The following is a 16,436-nucleotide window of genomic DNA, read 5'->3' as shown; positions in this document are numbered from 1 at the left end:
TGCCTTGCAGTTTCGATATAAATATGCAACGAAAGAGCATCAAATATACGTTTGAAATATTTTCTATAAATCTATTCTTTTGTTGCGAACAACGAGCATTTTAAAATTGATTTTTGTTCAACACTATACATTATATTGAAAGGGAGACAAAATTATGTTTATGCAATACAGTTTACAGGAAAAACAATACATAACCATTATATGTCTTGTAATTTTTTTTACATTAATGGGTGCATATTCTTCGTTAATATAATGTTAGTTGGAAACTGACATATGTATGCAGTGTGAAACTTTTCTGAAATGGAACTTTGTTGGAGGTATCATAGAATGTATAAGTAGAAGTTTTATTTTAAAACAGCGTAATTAAAAATAGACTGTTTTTATCAGTTGGACTAAGAAGTTGTTAACAAAATATTGTACCAGATAACTGGCACATATGTCAACGGAGAAATAAATATATAGTTATTCCTTCTAGTTACAGTAGACACATCTTTTGTCACAGAATTTTATGTTTATCAGTTAAATCAGTTTTTTTGTTTATGTCTATTTCATATATGAATGTTTTAGAATTAAACCACTGTATTTCTTACCATACTTTCTTTCTTTTCTTTATACTTCTCTCTTGTTTGTATTTACTTCTCTCGTTCTCGTTGATAGTAGCCAATTAAATGTATTTTATAAAGATTATTGACAGGTGATCTTCGTTAGATTGTGGTAATGCAAATAGACCATAAACATTCCTAAAATAAGTGAATTATATTAAAACAGATCCGAATCAGTTTCAAGTTGTTTGAAAGAGGTGTTACACGATTTAGAAAGGCGTGGCTATAAAATAAGCAATTTTTTTTTTCCCTAGGCGCTCATGGCGAATCCTTTGATAGTTAACTTTCCTCAACACATATATGGATTGTAGCTCTACATTATTCTTAACGACAGGAGAATCAAGTTAAACCTTTTGTCTTTTATATGTGAAAACCTTCATGTAGCAAAATTATTCCACTTTCCATCTACATTAATATTAAATTCTCTCACAAAGTAACGTCTGAAGTTTTGTCAGTAGAATGGCCATGATTAAATTTCTAAGATTACTTCGTTTTCGTATTGCTCTCTTCAGGATAATAGTTACGATTTTTTTTCTTTTTCTGAAAAATTTCAATTTAAGCAACCTTTTTACTCTTTGCATCCGACAAATTTTGGCGTATGGCAGTCGAACGTTTGAATCCACCGCTAGACTAAAGTCTCTCCAACTTTATCCATAATAATATATATCTTGGTAATGCTATTGCTGATAGCTCGGCAGTTCTATATGATTTCGTCATAACATCTACATGAAGACATTTCTTAAGTCGTTATTTGTTAGTATAAATCTTTCCAGTAATGTTTATGATACATATATTTCTTTTCCTATCGTTTAGGGTAATTTATAACATATATCTCTCCATGTTTCATTGGATGCTTTTGAAATAATAAAGGTCTTATTTTGTTAGTATCCGCATGTACGAGTTAAAACGGGTAAATCCCACTTAGTAACATTTTGCACTTTGTGCACATCATAATGTTAATTCTCAATATAAAGCTGCTCCTTTCAGATTGCATTCTCGCCTTATTTAGTACCACTATTAATTTCTTCTTTAATGTTGCCATTTATGAGTTTTATCTTTCTCAGACAGATCTAGGTATTCACTTCAACTAATTCCATCTTTTCCAAGACCGCTTTGAACATCAATCCTAGATCACCTTGCGAAAGTTCTTGAAGATCCCTTAGATTTTTCATATTCATTTTAAACCGAATTTAAACCGAAGAACAGGACTTCACATATTACGTCGTACATGCATTAGTCAATGTTTCTCTCACTCTTGTCTCTCTAGATATTGCTTCCTATGTATAATCTACAGGGCTGCACAATTTCTCACACACTATGATAATTTTTGACGTTTTATTTTCTTATTCCTCATGACTGTTCACTATATGGTAATTTCAAATTATCGCGGTGCAAAAGTCCACTGCCTTAATTAGACAGTGTGATCTTTTTCCAGATATCGCGCCAAGTGGACTTTGCGGTGGACAAACATCGTGTGCGTGGTTTTCTCCTGGTTCTTCCGTTTCCTCCCACTTTCTTTAAACTATCATTTCTTTTAGTTCTTAGCACCACCATCTCCTTCAGTCAACGCGACACAAGAATGGGACGTAAAACAATTTCATTACATTTATTTCTTATGCATGGTAAAATTATTGTATAAACAGCGGCTCATGGAAAGAGTTCAAATAGATGTATGAATACTTGTTCTGGCTCACCATCTCATATAATATTTTTTGAGAAAATACTTTTATAAAAAAATGTTAAATTTTGTGATTTCGGACGATTTTTATCTATATAAATCTTTATGTTTGTGTTTGGTACTAAGTTTCCATTTAACAAATAGCTCTGAGAATTATTTTTAACAGGCAGCATACTACTCGAGAGGTACTTCAAACAAGATTTGTTATGACGTAAACCTGCAAAAGTTAATTTAAATATTATTAATTTTCACACAAGCGCTATAAGAATGACAATTTACATTGTAGTCATAGTCGAAAGAGAGATCTGACTGAGACAAATTCAATAAACTATATGTTTTCCTTTTCGCACCCAAGAACTGTCTATGATCATACTAGATTACAATCTTCGCTCTTACCAAACAGTTACGACGAAAGCATTTCAAGTGTGTCTACAAGACTACGAGTGACTTGTCAAACTTTAGGATATGAAAGAGAAAATGCAAGCAAAGCGAATATATATTTTAATACTTCAAAAGAAATTGCAACAAATTTTCAGTCCTCAGATTATGCTTTCGTATACGAGAGGACTAAGGCTTCTGTGTTGTCCCTGTTAATCTTTCTCAGTAGTTTTGCGAAGAATTCTGTAGAACATCATCAGCTTCGAAACTATTGCTCGTGACACTGACCACGTAAGATTAATTCGTGCCAACCATCAATGCTCACAAAATCCGTCACCTTTAAAAGTCAAGATGTCTCCCACTTTCATCATGACCATCAGCCTCTTCAATATGTTCTTTTATGCTAACCTACTTGACATACTACAAACAATAATCTAACATACCGCTCACAATGTACTTTGATCCACATGCATCCTTAATCCCACCACTCACGTACCTTACGTGTTGTAAACTGCATATATTTAAATTGTTTTAATATCCGTATATCTATATTGGGTATATCTACATGCAGCATGACTCAATATTTACATGGATTTCTCTCAGTGCAAAGACTCAAAACATTCGAAGGAGGTCTGTGGTATGGTTATTGACGGTAAGACTCTACCTAACATTAGAAGGACGGAGAGGTAATTTATTACCCATTTAGGTTTCATACTTTCCCTTTTGACATATACTCTAACGTTTGATATACTCTTAACTTTTATTCACTGTTGTAGATGTATTTGCCCTGCAAGTTTCATTACGATATCCCAAACAGCTTTTCTCACACGTGTTGTGCACCCTAGAAAGATTGACTTATAAATTACCAGTTCGTTTCTTACCCTGTTTTCGCTGTTGTATTCTTTGGCCAAAGAACTCTATTTCGGCAGAATATCAATTATCATAATTACCATCTTAGCTTCCTTTTTCTTATTATAATTTACTAAATCTAGTTACAGATATGAGTCATTTGGTCAATTGATATATGTGACTAATTAAGGTTATTTTCTTTATTATGAAATATTAATGTAAATAATTTCTCTGCATTGGCAGCAATGGGAACAACTGTAATCTAACGAACATACTGCCTAACAAGTTAATAATATTACCTAGCTTGTCAATTAGTGATGTGGGCTTCTCTTGCTACTGCCATTGAATAGTGATCAAGACGAATATTATGTGACCAGAAGATACACTTCATATACTTTAGAAACTCGAATAAAGTAACTCTAATGCTTTTGAGAATGAAAATGAATCAAAAAATTAATAAAAATATTTAATTTGATTTCAGTGTTCCTTGCTATATGAGCCGTTATCCTACAACAAATGTGGAATCCAAGCCATGAGCTTAAGCCCGGGTTTCTCACATAAAAAGCGCATCCACTAACCATTTTGCCACAAGGGAGTTCATATCAATAATAGTGTCTATTATCCTGTTGAATTTGAAAACAGTTTTTGTTCTAAATTATTGCAAATATTAGTGATATTAATGGTGCAGTAAATTATGTATCATTTAGAAATGTCACTGATATGTAATCGAGTGCATAATTATAGAAACAAAAAATGCGGATGTTGTTGGCAAAAACATCCTAAGTGCTGTATGTTGTGAATGCAGGTCGGTGAAATCAGATTCCTTTCTCAAGGCCATCTTCAGAGTTATCTATTTGAATTACATTATTACTGTAGCAAATGGCACGGAATGGGTATTTCCAAATATGGGAATTACCATAAAGTTAGCAAAAACCGAATCTTACTTTAGTGTTGTAAGTGTATTTTACATCTAAATGTGGAAGACCTACACCTACTGAGTGATCGATATAGTAACTATCTCTTTCAAGCCATACCGAAAGCCATTTTCTTAAATTCTAGTGCACACTACTGAGCACATCAGGATACAAGCTATATATATCCCCACAGGAAGAATACAAGAGGTATAGGGATCACTCTAAACAATCCATTCGTAAACACTTGTCGATCTAGTGGTTTGATCAACAGCTCCTTTGCCACAATTGGAAGTTAACCTCAAAGAGCAGAAGGGCACAAATATACAGAGAGCAATGAACATTCTGTGTTGAGAAGTGAACGAAACGCGCTCTCCCATAACACGTCCCCATATCAGTTACCTTTCGATGTGACTGAAATGAGTAAGAGTCCCATATGGCCTCTCAGAACTCCATCTTAAATGTCTTATACAGGAAGTGTTATCACACGTCCCGGGCATTTTTCTCCACTCATAGTACACGAGGACACTTCAAACAAAAAGTTGAATGATTAAATCGTGTGTGGGCAATCTAATGGTTATGCTTTCATATCCAGTGGCGTAGCAAGAATATCTCCACGTGGGGTCAACTCGCAAACTTTCAAATGGAAAAGCGGTATTTATTTCGATTTCTTTAGAAGGATTATTGAAAAAGAAATCTTTTATAGGGAAAAGCTTTTCGTTAAATTCTACGGTTTGCCATCTAATCCGTTATTTGTTGTTGAGTTGCTACTATCAGACCACAGGTCCTACGCAATTTTCTCGGCTTGAGTTCCGGTCCAGTGAAGTTACTTTTTTACTCTTTATAAGTTGTTGAATACGCACCTACATACGATTGTGGTTTGTAAATATTACTTTAAATTGGTTGTTCCTTCCTATCATTACTATATAAAAGTCCACAATTTATCTCATCGTGAGAACAAAAATATAATTTTCGTTTTTGACCCTTTTGTCCTTTAGGTAGTTACATGGGTTATGTCTGTCCATTACTAATTGAGCTTATGATTATCGTAGTTGAAAATTTATATATTGTTATTTGAAAATTTTAACATAGAGTTCAGAAAGTTACCAAGAACCCGAATGCAATTTTACCTAACTTTAGTGCTGTTAGTGTATTTCGCATCTAATAAATGTGGGAGATCGGCACTTATAGAGTGATCGGTATGGTGATTGGGTGACTATCTATCTTGATTAATATCAAAAGCCATTTTCTTAAATTCTCGTCCATACTTCTAAGCACATCAGGATACACGCTATATATATCCCCAAAGGAAGAACACAAGAGGTATGAGGATCACTCTAACCAATCCACTGGTCAACATTTTCGATCTAGTGGTTTGATGAACAGCTCCTTCGCCTGTATTGGAACTTCATAGAGCAGGAGGGCACAAATATACAGAAAATAAATTGAGAGCAATAAATATTCTATATTGAGAACTCAACGAAACGGGTTCCCATAGAGGTTACCCGCCAATGTCACTGAAATGAGTAAGAGACTCTCCAATATGGCCTCTTTGATAGAACCCCATCGTAAATAGGTCATATATATTAAAAGTGTTTGTCCATGCAATTTCAGCTTTACAAGTGATACGTAGACGGATACAAAAATGTCCAGGATCCATGCCTGATAGTTTCGAAGATTTGGTAATGAGTGAATCACTCACGCAGTCTATAAAATTATCATATATGCAAGGCGAACCTTTTAACCAGAAACAACCATGTGACTTGTGCATACTGATAGATGAACAATGTTGCCAATTCAACATAAATTTAGATTTTTCAGATATCCTTCGTTAGATTATTACATTTTTAAAATATACGAGTTAAACAAGAACACATATATTCTTTAGTGTTTCGAAGTAAGAACACCACAAAGTCAGAATATTAAAAAAAATTGTAGTCCCTACCTCAGTTCTAACACAACTTAGATGGACGGGAGAAGTACGCCCGTAGTACATCGAAGTTACATAGTATTAACTTATATAATAGCATTTTATGATTAAATTTACTAAATCTGATGCTGTAATATCATGAAAGGAAAGAAAATAATAGTTACTTGAACATTTTCTAAAAATATATGAACGCATATTTATCTATTGCTTATAAAAAATAAAATAAAATAAACTTTACCTTTCATTATCAGATTTATCAGTATCCTGTGAATCAGCTCCTTCTGTGTCACTTGAGAATGACCCACGTTGATCATCTTCGCATTCTTCTGTGTTAGTATTATTTACAAAATTAGATTTTCTGTTTCCTCCAGTACTCGAGTTTTGTTCATCTATATCTTTTGGATTGCTTTGTTCTCTGCAATTTGAAGCCAACTCACTAGTTAACTCTTTACGTGCTGTGTCAATTTGATTATTTCTATTTGTATGAGCCGCATTTAACTTTGTTTCTGGTGCTAATCCCACTTTACCAACTTTTGAATTGAAAATCAACTGGTTTTCTATCCGATGTCCTTCCAGTGTAGGTAATGTTAATTCCTGTTTCTGTTGTAATAAGGGTTGTACTATTGTGTTCAAGTGTAGTGGTTGTAATTTAACATAGCATTCTCTACACTTCACTTTCCTCTTCAAATTTAACGACTCTGATTTATCTATGTACCTCGGATAATTTTTTCCTCTGGAATTTGAGGAAATCAATTCGTACGTTACCGTTTTACATTCTCCACCATTTTGATTATTTCTGTGTGCATTTGATTTTGTTTCGGATTCTGCTGTCACATAATCAATTTCTAATTTGGAACTCATCTGGTATTTGTTCCCATGTTCTTCTCTGGATGATGATAATATTAATTTCTGTTTATGTTTCAGCAGAGGTTTTACTTCTGCGTTCAAATTTAATTGCTCTAATTGAACATAACAGTTTCTATATTCCAGTTTAGATTTCAATTCAATGTTTGCTAAACATATTTTATTATTCCATTTGTATTTACATTCCATCATGAAGTTCAGCTTCTAGTAGAGGTAGGTGTTGAAAACATCTATTACGACTCGTTTCAAACGGTGTTACTTTAATCTCACCATTAGACCATTGCAAACTTCTATATATACAATATTCATTTGTAAGTACCTGTTGAAGATATGAGAAGGCATGTTCAACCGATTACCAATATGCTAAATACCAAGTGAATTATTTATAAAATAAATACACTGAAATAAATCGCTAAAATTAGTTTCAGAATACAGATAAAAAAAAATTAAATTTCTATGTCTGTGTCAGAAAATCATACATGAAATTCAGGATATTTGAGAGAATCACTTCTATCTACATATTTATCTACACAATTGTATCTTTATATTTACACTAATACACTAATCTATTTACTGTACATGTGCTACATAGATGGGGAAATGACAGTCGTAATAAGGAAGACAAACGAAGAGAATATCTTAAGTTAGTTTTCTCCTTTTACATTTTCAGCTACGTTCAGCATTTGCAAACATCGCCACGTCTATTCAGAAAGTTGTTATTTCTTACAAACGGAAAGGAATAACACAGCATAATATGCTTTATTTTTTTAAGAATATAGAGAATGGAGACATGATATTTCGCTCCAAAGGTGTACTCCGACAATATTCACGAGGGAAGTAAGTATCGGTTATCATCACAGAGTAGAGAGAGTGAAAAATGAAAGAATTCTTATCTTTGAAGGACTAATTGAACAAAATGAACCATTCGCCACAGAAGGCCTTAACCAGCCAATATTCGAAACAGTGTGTCCAGATGCTTAGTTTGAACCTAACGCTACAATAAGTTTCACAAAAGAACAATCATTTGCTATTTAAGAAATAAATATGATCAGGTCGTTCGCAGTAATTTTCGTCTATAATGTTTCTTTCTATCCTGTAATATCGAACTTCATTTACGTAATCTAATGCTTTTTGTTTTCAAACAATTAATAGAGTATTGGTAGCTACACCGGCCATCAATTATTTGCAAAGTGTGTTTTCCCATTTATTGACGACTAAGAATATTACGTCACAAACAGGAAATTTTACGAGTAAATTATAATACCGAAAAGGAATGTTAGCTTGAATATTAAAGCTTAACAGCAGATTAACTAGGGGTCTAAACATAAAATTGACAGAAAACACAATATAACTCAGGAAAATACTATAATCCATTGTAACAAAAACCTAAACACGATACATTATTGAGACACTAAAGGTAGCATTACTGAAAGTGTGACGCTGAGTTCAAAAATATGGTTACATTGCTCTTTATTGAAGGAATTGAAAAATATAATTTTGATTCATATGCATTTTAAAAGACATTTTTCTCTCTTGACTTGCTACAGGCTAGCAACAGAAAAAGGAAATACGTAAACCCTTCTGAAGGTGACTAATGTTGCTTTTGCTGCGCAATTTTGTAGGAAGTTTACATGTCAAAGGTTACTCATAGTCATCCTACAGGATACATAATCATGATTTTGGCAACGTGACACCGCATTAATATGTTGAAATTGGTTATATAGATATGAATCTATAGATAAGTCTAGAGATCACGCTATTGAATTCTTCCGGCTGTGACAGTACACGTATGTACATGTGTGTCACGCCACGTATTTTGGGTGCGGCAGTCTCTAAGAGCCAATCAAAATGCAAAAGAGCAATAAGTTTCCATATTTGTGGAGATGATAAAACGGATGTACTGACGGATGTGAGGCTTGGGTGTGACCCTCGAGAATAATATAAAAGAACCTCAAGGTCTCAAACGGTTGATCACTTGTTCCGGTGCAAGGGTGCAGAAGTTCGAGACGTCGGTTGTGACCAGACAGAATCATCGTCAAAGTTTCTAAGAGTTACAAGAATACTACCATAAGGTATGTATAATCTCTTGTTGCATCAAAAAATTCAAGTTTAGAGATGTCATGCGGTACTTCAAAATGAATTGTGTACCTACCATAAAACTTTCAAGATTACGAACTGTTGTCACATACTTGTATTTCATCTTCCGTTTCTTCTAACTTAAATATTTCAATCTCTAGCCTGTCAATCAATATATATATACAAGTTAAGGTATCAATCTATCAAATGAACTATCAGATATTCCATTACTTTTGTTGAATCACTAAATCAAATGTTGTTATATATTACCATTTTAGTTATTTAATAAACTTACTTTTTATAAATAATGTTGTCATTCCCCTAGATTATAACCACCTTTTCCCATGAAAATAATGGTGTAATTTAAGTATATTTCTTTGTGACATCCGCTACAGAATTAGCGTGAGCAGATCTCTATATTATGGTGGAATAAAACGAGCTAAATAATTAAAAAGAGTCTGCACATCGTCACAAAATGGGGGCTCGTCCCAAGCTTTTCTTCTTTCTTTTTCATTTTTCGGGACGAAAAATTTTGTGGTGCTGCTATGACATCTTTCCTTTTCTATTTTGTATCTTATGTTTATGTTTTGGTATTTTGTTCATAGTGCATGATAATTTAAGTGAATTCTGTAAGTTGTCGCATTACTGCAATTGTGTTATTGTGGATTCTAATGTCAAAAATTGTGATCTGATTATATTGCTTATAGTGAAATACCCCCCCTTAAATTTTTCTGATTAGAGAGAAAAAAAATATATATATATAGTGAAAACAGTGATTCAAAATGTCCTTCCATTGGTTCCCCCTTTTCAAACCTAAGAAATCCCCACCAAAAATTTCATATTGCAAAAACGGGGGAAGCAAGTTGCAAATATTGCAGAAAAATTCTTGCTGAGAAAGCCGCGCTTACGCAGGCTTTGCGCTCCGAAGTATGTCCCATGGCAAAAGAAGCAACCGATTTGCCAGTGCAGCAGGCTAGTTTGCCAGTAGGTAGTTCGCCTACTTCTCTTGAACCGCGGATAAATCATCCACAGCAGTATAGTTTACCAGATCCTATGGATAGGCAACCGATAACGAAATCGCAGCGTTATAAGGAAAATTTAGCTAAGTTTGAAGGAAACTTGTAATAAAATGCCATCCTTGACTCCTTTGGACAGTACACAGTATAAACCAGTGGTCGCGAAACGCACGATTTTCCTTAAGCCAGAACAACTGACTAACCCTTCTAATGAAGGTGCAGTTAGTTCCTCTGAAGAATCTCCTGGCAATATGACGAGTGATTTTGAGTTCGATCCCAAGTTGGCGTCAACACCTTTAAAGAAAGAAAAACAGCAGCTTATAATTGCTCCGAAAGCGGTCAGGGATTATTTTCCATTTGATATACCACCTCATGTGGGCGAACCCTTGAAAAGTAAACTTCCAGAAAGTTCACCACCTGAATCAAGTAAATATGATTCAGAAGACGAAATTAAACAATTGGCAAAGAAGGATCTCTACCAGGAAAAGACTGCACGTGACGTACTAACACCGAGTCCTTTTTTATATGACTCAGGCGAAGAATTTAAAGAGTTCATAAATAAAGAACCTTGTATTGAAAATCTAAGTTTTCTTAAATATCCGCAAATTGCTTCTCACCCTCCTCAAGTGAAATATTCCCCCACTGTCGATAACGCACTTGAATTTTTGTTATATAATAATATTAGGCAAGAAATTTTAAATAATCATGAAGTGAAACTCCCTCGGAGGATTCATTACCTTTAGACGAGAATAAGGCAATAGAAGTTAATTCACCCCCTCCGAAAGAACCCCAAGTAGAAAATAGACAAAACCTTGATGAATCAAGTGCAAGAGAAGAAAATGGAGATCGAGTAGCCAGTGTACCGGTATTGAAATTGCCGAAATTTAAAGGAAGTCCTAAAGAATCTATTACTAGATTCCTTGATGAATAGCAGACCATAGTCGAGAAATATGATCATAATTTGGCAAACTAATTGAAGAAATATGTGTCTACTTCTCCCGAAGGTTGGCCTCTATTTGTTAGAACTGCTTGTTACGCTTATAATACTGCGAGACACGAACACCATCCTTATTCTCCTTTTGAATTGGTGTTTGGTAGAAAGGCTGTATTAGGTATCGAAGTCGAGACACCATGTCGAACCCTGTATGGGAAACTCGTGAAAAAGAATCTTAGTCGTATAAGAAAACTAGCTCAAAAGACCTTAATTAGTCAGCAGTAAAAACAAAAAGCCAAAATTGATAAGCATAGGAAAGCCCATACGTAAAAGGAAAATGATTTAGTCTTCATTAGAAATTTGGCAACTAAGCCGAGGTTATTTCTTAAATGTAAACGAGGAAGATCAGCCAAAGAAAGTTAATGTTGAACGAATGAAATTATATTATCTAAGTTCTCTAGTTCCAAACCTGATCGATTTTGTTAGATCATCCCACACTGCATAGTCAAATTAAAAATGTTATTTTAATAAGTTATCGCGATAGGCGTAGGAACTTCTAACGTGAAATTCAATGTTGATGCAGGCTTTCTGAAAGAAATGTTATGTTAATACATAAATAAACCAATCAATAAATAAATAAGTAAATAGGTACCTAACCAATTAAGTAAATATATCTATGTGTATAGGAAGAAATAAATAGAGAAAAGAGTAGTATAGAGAAGTACAAGATAGTTTAAATCCATATATGGTCGGAAACCCTGCCACAAAAGAATAAAAGGAAAAGAGAATAAGAAGAATATATGTATATATATATATACAACTAAGGAAACAGTTTGATTCCTTGCGTAGGTATTATATTCCTGGTGTTGACAGACAGACCGATGGCCAGACAGACAGACAGACAAAACAAAAAACACCAAGTGAAAAGAAAAAAGAGAAGTGGTTAGAAAAACAAAAGTTATTTTTATTTGCTAAAGGTAAAACTTCCGTTAGAAGGATTGAAAATCGCATTGATGAGAATATAATTTAAAAAAAAAAGGATATTTTAATACAAGGAGAGAATAATCATTAAAAACAGGATACGCCTTTGTACTTTGTAGGTCCAGATAGGCTTTTGCCCACGCAACCTCATCTGAGCTTAGTAAACCATTGCCTTATTGGCAAGACGGAATGAACGTTTTCGAATTAAGTATGCAGTTCTAAGAGCATGTAACAAACTAGAGTTAATTATGAGTACACATTACATATTAAAAATGGTTTGAACCCCCGTGCTTTGGAAATTATCTTTACTCGTGAGCCAGGTCGTGTGTAAATGAAGTTAAGAGACTACTTAAATTGTATGAATCTGCTAAGGTTCAAGCAGGTTTACGTGCCCTCTCTGATGCTCCCTTGGAGCTCCATAATGTGGAATGTAGTCAACCAAAGTTAAAATCAATCGACAGAGTGTATTGATAAATCGTGGAGAACAATGATACTATAATAATAATAAGGGTCGTGGTAAAAGAGGTTATTATAATAATAGAGGTCAGCCGCATAATAGAGGGACGACATTCTAGAAGACGCCTTAATAGGGAGAGACAGAACAATAATGTAGGTAGAACTTAAAATGTAGAAATTCCTAATAATGCTCAAATCTCAAGTGCGTATTGGTACCCCCTCCCCTCACTTTCAAGAATTCGACAAATTTGAATTTTGTAAATAAAATTCACGCAGGACATATGTTTAGAAGGAATTCGATCCAACAGATAACCTCCATAATCTGAAAAACAAGGCACACGAAAACAAAACAACACAAAACATATATTATATTCATTTAGAATATATGAAGAAGCATGAATAAGTTCATAAGTTAGGTTAAGTTGCCTTCGATTACGGGATATTACTCCCCGCCACCAATCTATAACAGAATCTGGAATGTATGATTCGAGAGTACTATTCAAAAGACATCCGTGCACAAAAGCTAGTGCAGTGCGAATGTTTAATTCAATTATGATTAATTCAAGTGGCAACAGTATAGTCTTCACTATGTATATAGTAGGCTTGCTGTAAATAAATGTATGTATATGTCAATATACATTTACTATACGTAAATCATTGTAATCATTTAGCCTGTGCACCTACTGTGCAGACTCAACTCGACAATGTGTTATTTGTAGACACCCGTTGTTAGAGTATAGAACTATATATTGGAATTAATATGTTAATGTTATCTGTTACAACGGTAAATATTAATTGCTTGTAAATTAGAAACGCACTTCCTTATTATACCATATGTCTCTATCTCAACTATGCGAGATTAGCTTAGTTGTTCTCTCTCTTTTCTATTTTATGCGACAGGAAATAAGATTTTTTTTTTGCGTACTTATTCGCTTTAAGTGTTCTTATGTTCTTCAAAAGTAAATGAAGTCAGTATAAATTCAATAAAGGAATAGAATATTATGTATATAATATTATTGCATGGCATTCTATGTACCCTTATTAGTTTTCGTTAGCTTAGTATAAGTTGTTCCTTAGTTATATTAGGAACTCTCATTTTTATGATATGTGCAAATATAGGTTATAAATTTCATATACACTGACTACCTATCTTATTCAAGTAGTAGCCTACTACCTTTATAAGCAGATGCAATTCATTATTAGTATTCTATTAGTAATCAATTCCATAATACTATTAGTATTATTTTACTCTAGAACATTATATAATGAAGCAGTGAGAACGTAGTTGTCATTTGAAAACAAAAACAAAGACAAGAAAAGAACACGAGCGACAACAATCTTAATTTTGTATAATCATGTTTTGCTTCCTTTTACAGATAAAAGTCTCTATTAATTGCCATTGGTCGTAAGTAATTACGTCTTGTTTTGTTTGTATTATTGCAATGCAACATTATAGTATATTCTATATAAAGTATTATAGTTACATACATTATTGTATTACAAATATTGCAGATGGATGACGATTCACAATTCACCGTTTGCGTAAGCACTATAGGTAGCCCCGAAATACCTGTGTACCCCCTCTTTATTTTTTTCATTGGCATGAATGTAGGTATAGTACTCTGTTACGAAGCTAGGACGACTTCTTTCCCTCTTTACTTGTTTTTCCGGTCTATTTCCGGCCTGATCCTGCAACGTTCTGTACCCTTTTTAAAGGTCTCCCTCTCCAATCAAGTATATGTTTTGTTATGTATTTCATATTTATTAAATAAAATTTTGTTATATACTTCATATTTGTTAAATCAAATATTGTTTCTTTTCTCAACGATCTTACTTCATAACAGTATTTGCTATTATGTAATAATGTTCTCTTGCATAGTTTCTGCATTCCGGAAGTAAGTTATCTACTTCCTTACTCAACTGTTATCAGCACACACTCTTAGTTCTATTATTGGAATTAGGTCAAGTTGAATAGCAGCAACCTTACCCATAAGTTTTCATGCAATACTAATAATGCTAATACCAATAATAATAATAATAACAGTGATAAAATACATATGATCTGTACTGTCATCTAAGTTAAATAGTAATACTAATGAGTATATATAAGCTATTCACTTTTCGATTCCCCGTCTAAATTACCATCGATCTCCACTTACTTAAATTCGTTACATTCAATTGAAGAATGTACATGTTACATAACAATTGCCCTCATTACTCTTCCTATAACAATTATTGTATAAAACAAGTATTACTTCCTATAACAAATATTATTTGAATACCTTCTTCTAATACCACTACTTCCATTGTGACTACTTGCATAGTTTCCTGTGCGTATTTCTTGTGCGCCCAATATTGGATACGCTCCCTCCTTATATTAGTGAGACTTTCTAATCATTGTAACTACCATTTACTATTGCAAAGAATTTTATTTTTGTTTGCTCCAAATACTTTTTTCTTTTAATTTTGTTTCCTTACTATAAGTTCATTTTTTTTTACTACTTGCTATATCTATATAAATTTTTATCAACATTGCGTTAGGAAATTCTGCTTATACTATGGTGTATCATATCAGTCTTTTAGTTAAATGAAGAATTACCTTATTATTTATTTATTAGTTAGTTAAATCTTTTAATTGAAAATGGTAAATTATAAATTAATCGTGTTCTATTCTATTTTCATGGATCTAATTGACTTCTGAGTGTGACTTCTGTTCCTTGAAAAATGGAGGAATGCCTAAGAAGAGTAAAATTTGTAATTTGTAAAATTGGAAATAATTTGGAAATCCTTACTCTACTTCGGACATCAGACTACAACTTCAGGAAGTAATTGTCTTTAATGGTGTATAGTGGTGTATTTAATTCAAAACGTGGCATTACATTCAAGTGTTAGAGTATTATACTATGTCAGAATATAGTTTCTAAGTTTCTACTTACCACTGGACACTTTTCCCATGGTAATCCATAGGTAGGATGCTGAAGTAAATCACGCCGACGCGATTATAATATTTCCAAAATGATTTAAATCCCTAACTACCCGTAGTATTAAACGCACTTTTATATTTTAGTAAGAATTGTTGTACTTGCATTCAATATGCATTTCTTACTTAAACAACACTCACAAAAACACCTACATTACAATCACTTCGCGACTCTCAAGAATAAGAGTAACTACGATGTGCATGTCAATCCGCGAATTACCAACGTTTGACTACGTGGTCACAAGCTTTGTATAATACAAAATATCCGGCATCCACCCATCCGCTATTAGAAATAATTAATAGACCAAAAAGAATTGAGACACCTATTACTTTCCTTATATGATGTATGGTGTCATCCTTAGAACATTAACTCGAATAAGGAGTATCCAACCCGACACTTTATTTGTGAATTATGAACACTCAATAACACTCACAATTAAGCCCCTGATTCTTGTGGGTTCCAACAGTAAAAACAAAAAGGAATATAGCATTACTTCTTATGCAGTTGGAAATTTTGTAAACGTTTTCCTAGCTGAATTGGCACACGCTTCCTGTCTATGCAAATTGTAGACAGTAAACAGGAAATGCCTGCGGTTTTACCTAATCTAAGATTGCGAATAATCGCCTGTGGCAATATACTTTAATGCCAGCGAGAAGTTAATAAAATGTGAATGATTAAAATTCTCTAATTGGCTCAATTCGGTATACCTAATAAAACTCGCCCATGACCAGGCGGAAGTAAAAACCACTAAGTGTGAAGGTCCCAAATCTAAGTATTGGT

General features: G+C 33.5%; 1 protein-coding gene across 6 annotated transcripts in view; it reads right to left on the bottom strand.

Moving 5' to 3' along the window:
• Window positions 1–16,436, bottom strand: part of LOC145684400 (putative gustatory receptor 28b) — a 77,237-nt gene that overhangs the window by 53,520 nt on the left and 7,281 nt on the right. For 4 of the 6 annotated variants that reach the window (XR_014131296.1, XM_081756685.1, XM_081756688.1 and 1 more), the window contains one exon: window positions 6,587–7,531. The exons of 1 other annotated variant lie outside the window; for it this stretch is intronic. Coding sequence is in view for 3 of the 5 variants with exons in the window: in XM_081756685.1 (XP_081612811.1) it covers window positions 6,587–7,404 (818 nt within the window). In the remaining 2 variants the exon portion in view is untranslated. Of the gene's footprint in view, window positions 1–6,586; window positions 7,532–16,436 lie in introns of those variants that run through there. One more of the 6 variants, XM_081756690.1, reaches the window with a different exon arrangement.

Source organism: Thermobia domestica, chromosome 4 (assembly GCF_964235325.1).
Source record: "Thermobia domestica chromosome 4, izTheDome1.hap1.1, whole genome shotgun sequence".
In the NCBI taxonomy this organism is placed as follows: domain Eukaryota; kingdom Metazoa; phylum Arthropoda; class Insecta; order Zygentoma; family Lepismatidae; genus Thermobia; species Thermobia domestica.
Note: the sequence above shows the minus strand (reverse complement) of the source record. Positions and strands in the feature narration are given on the sequence as shown.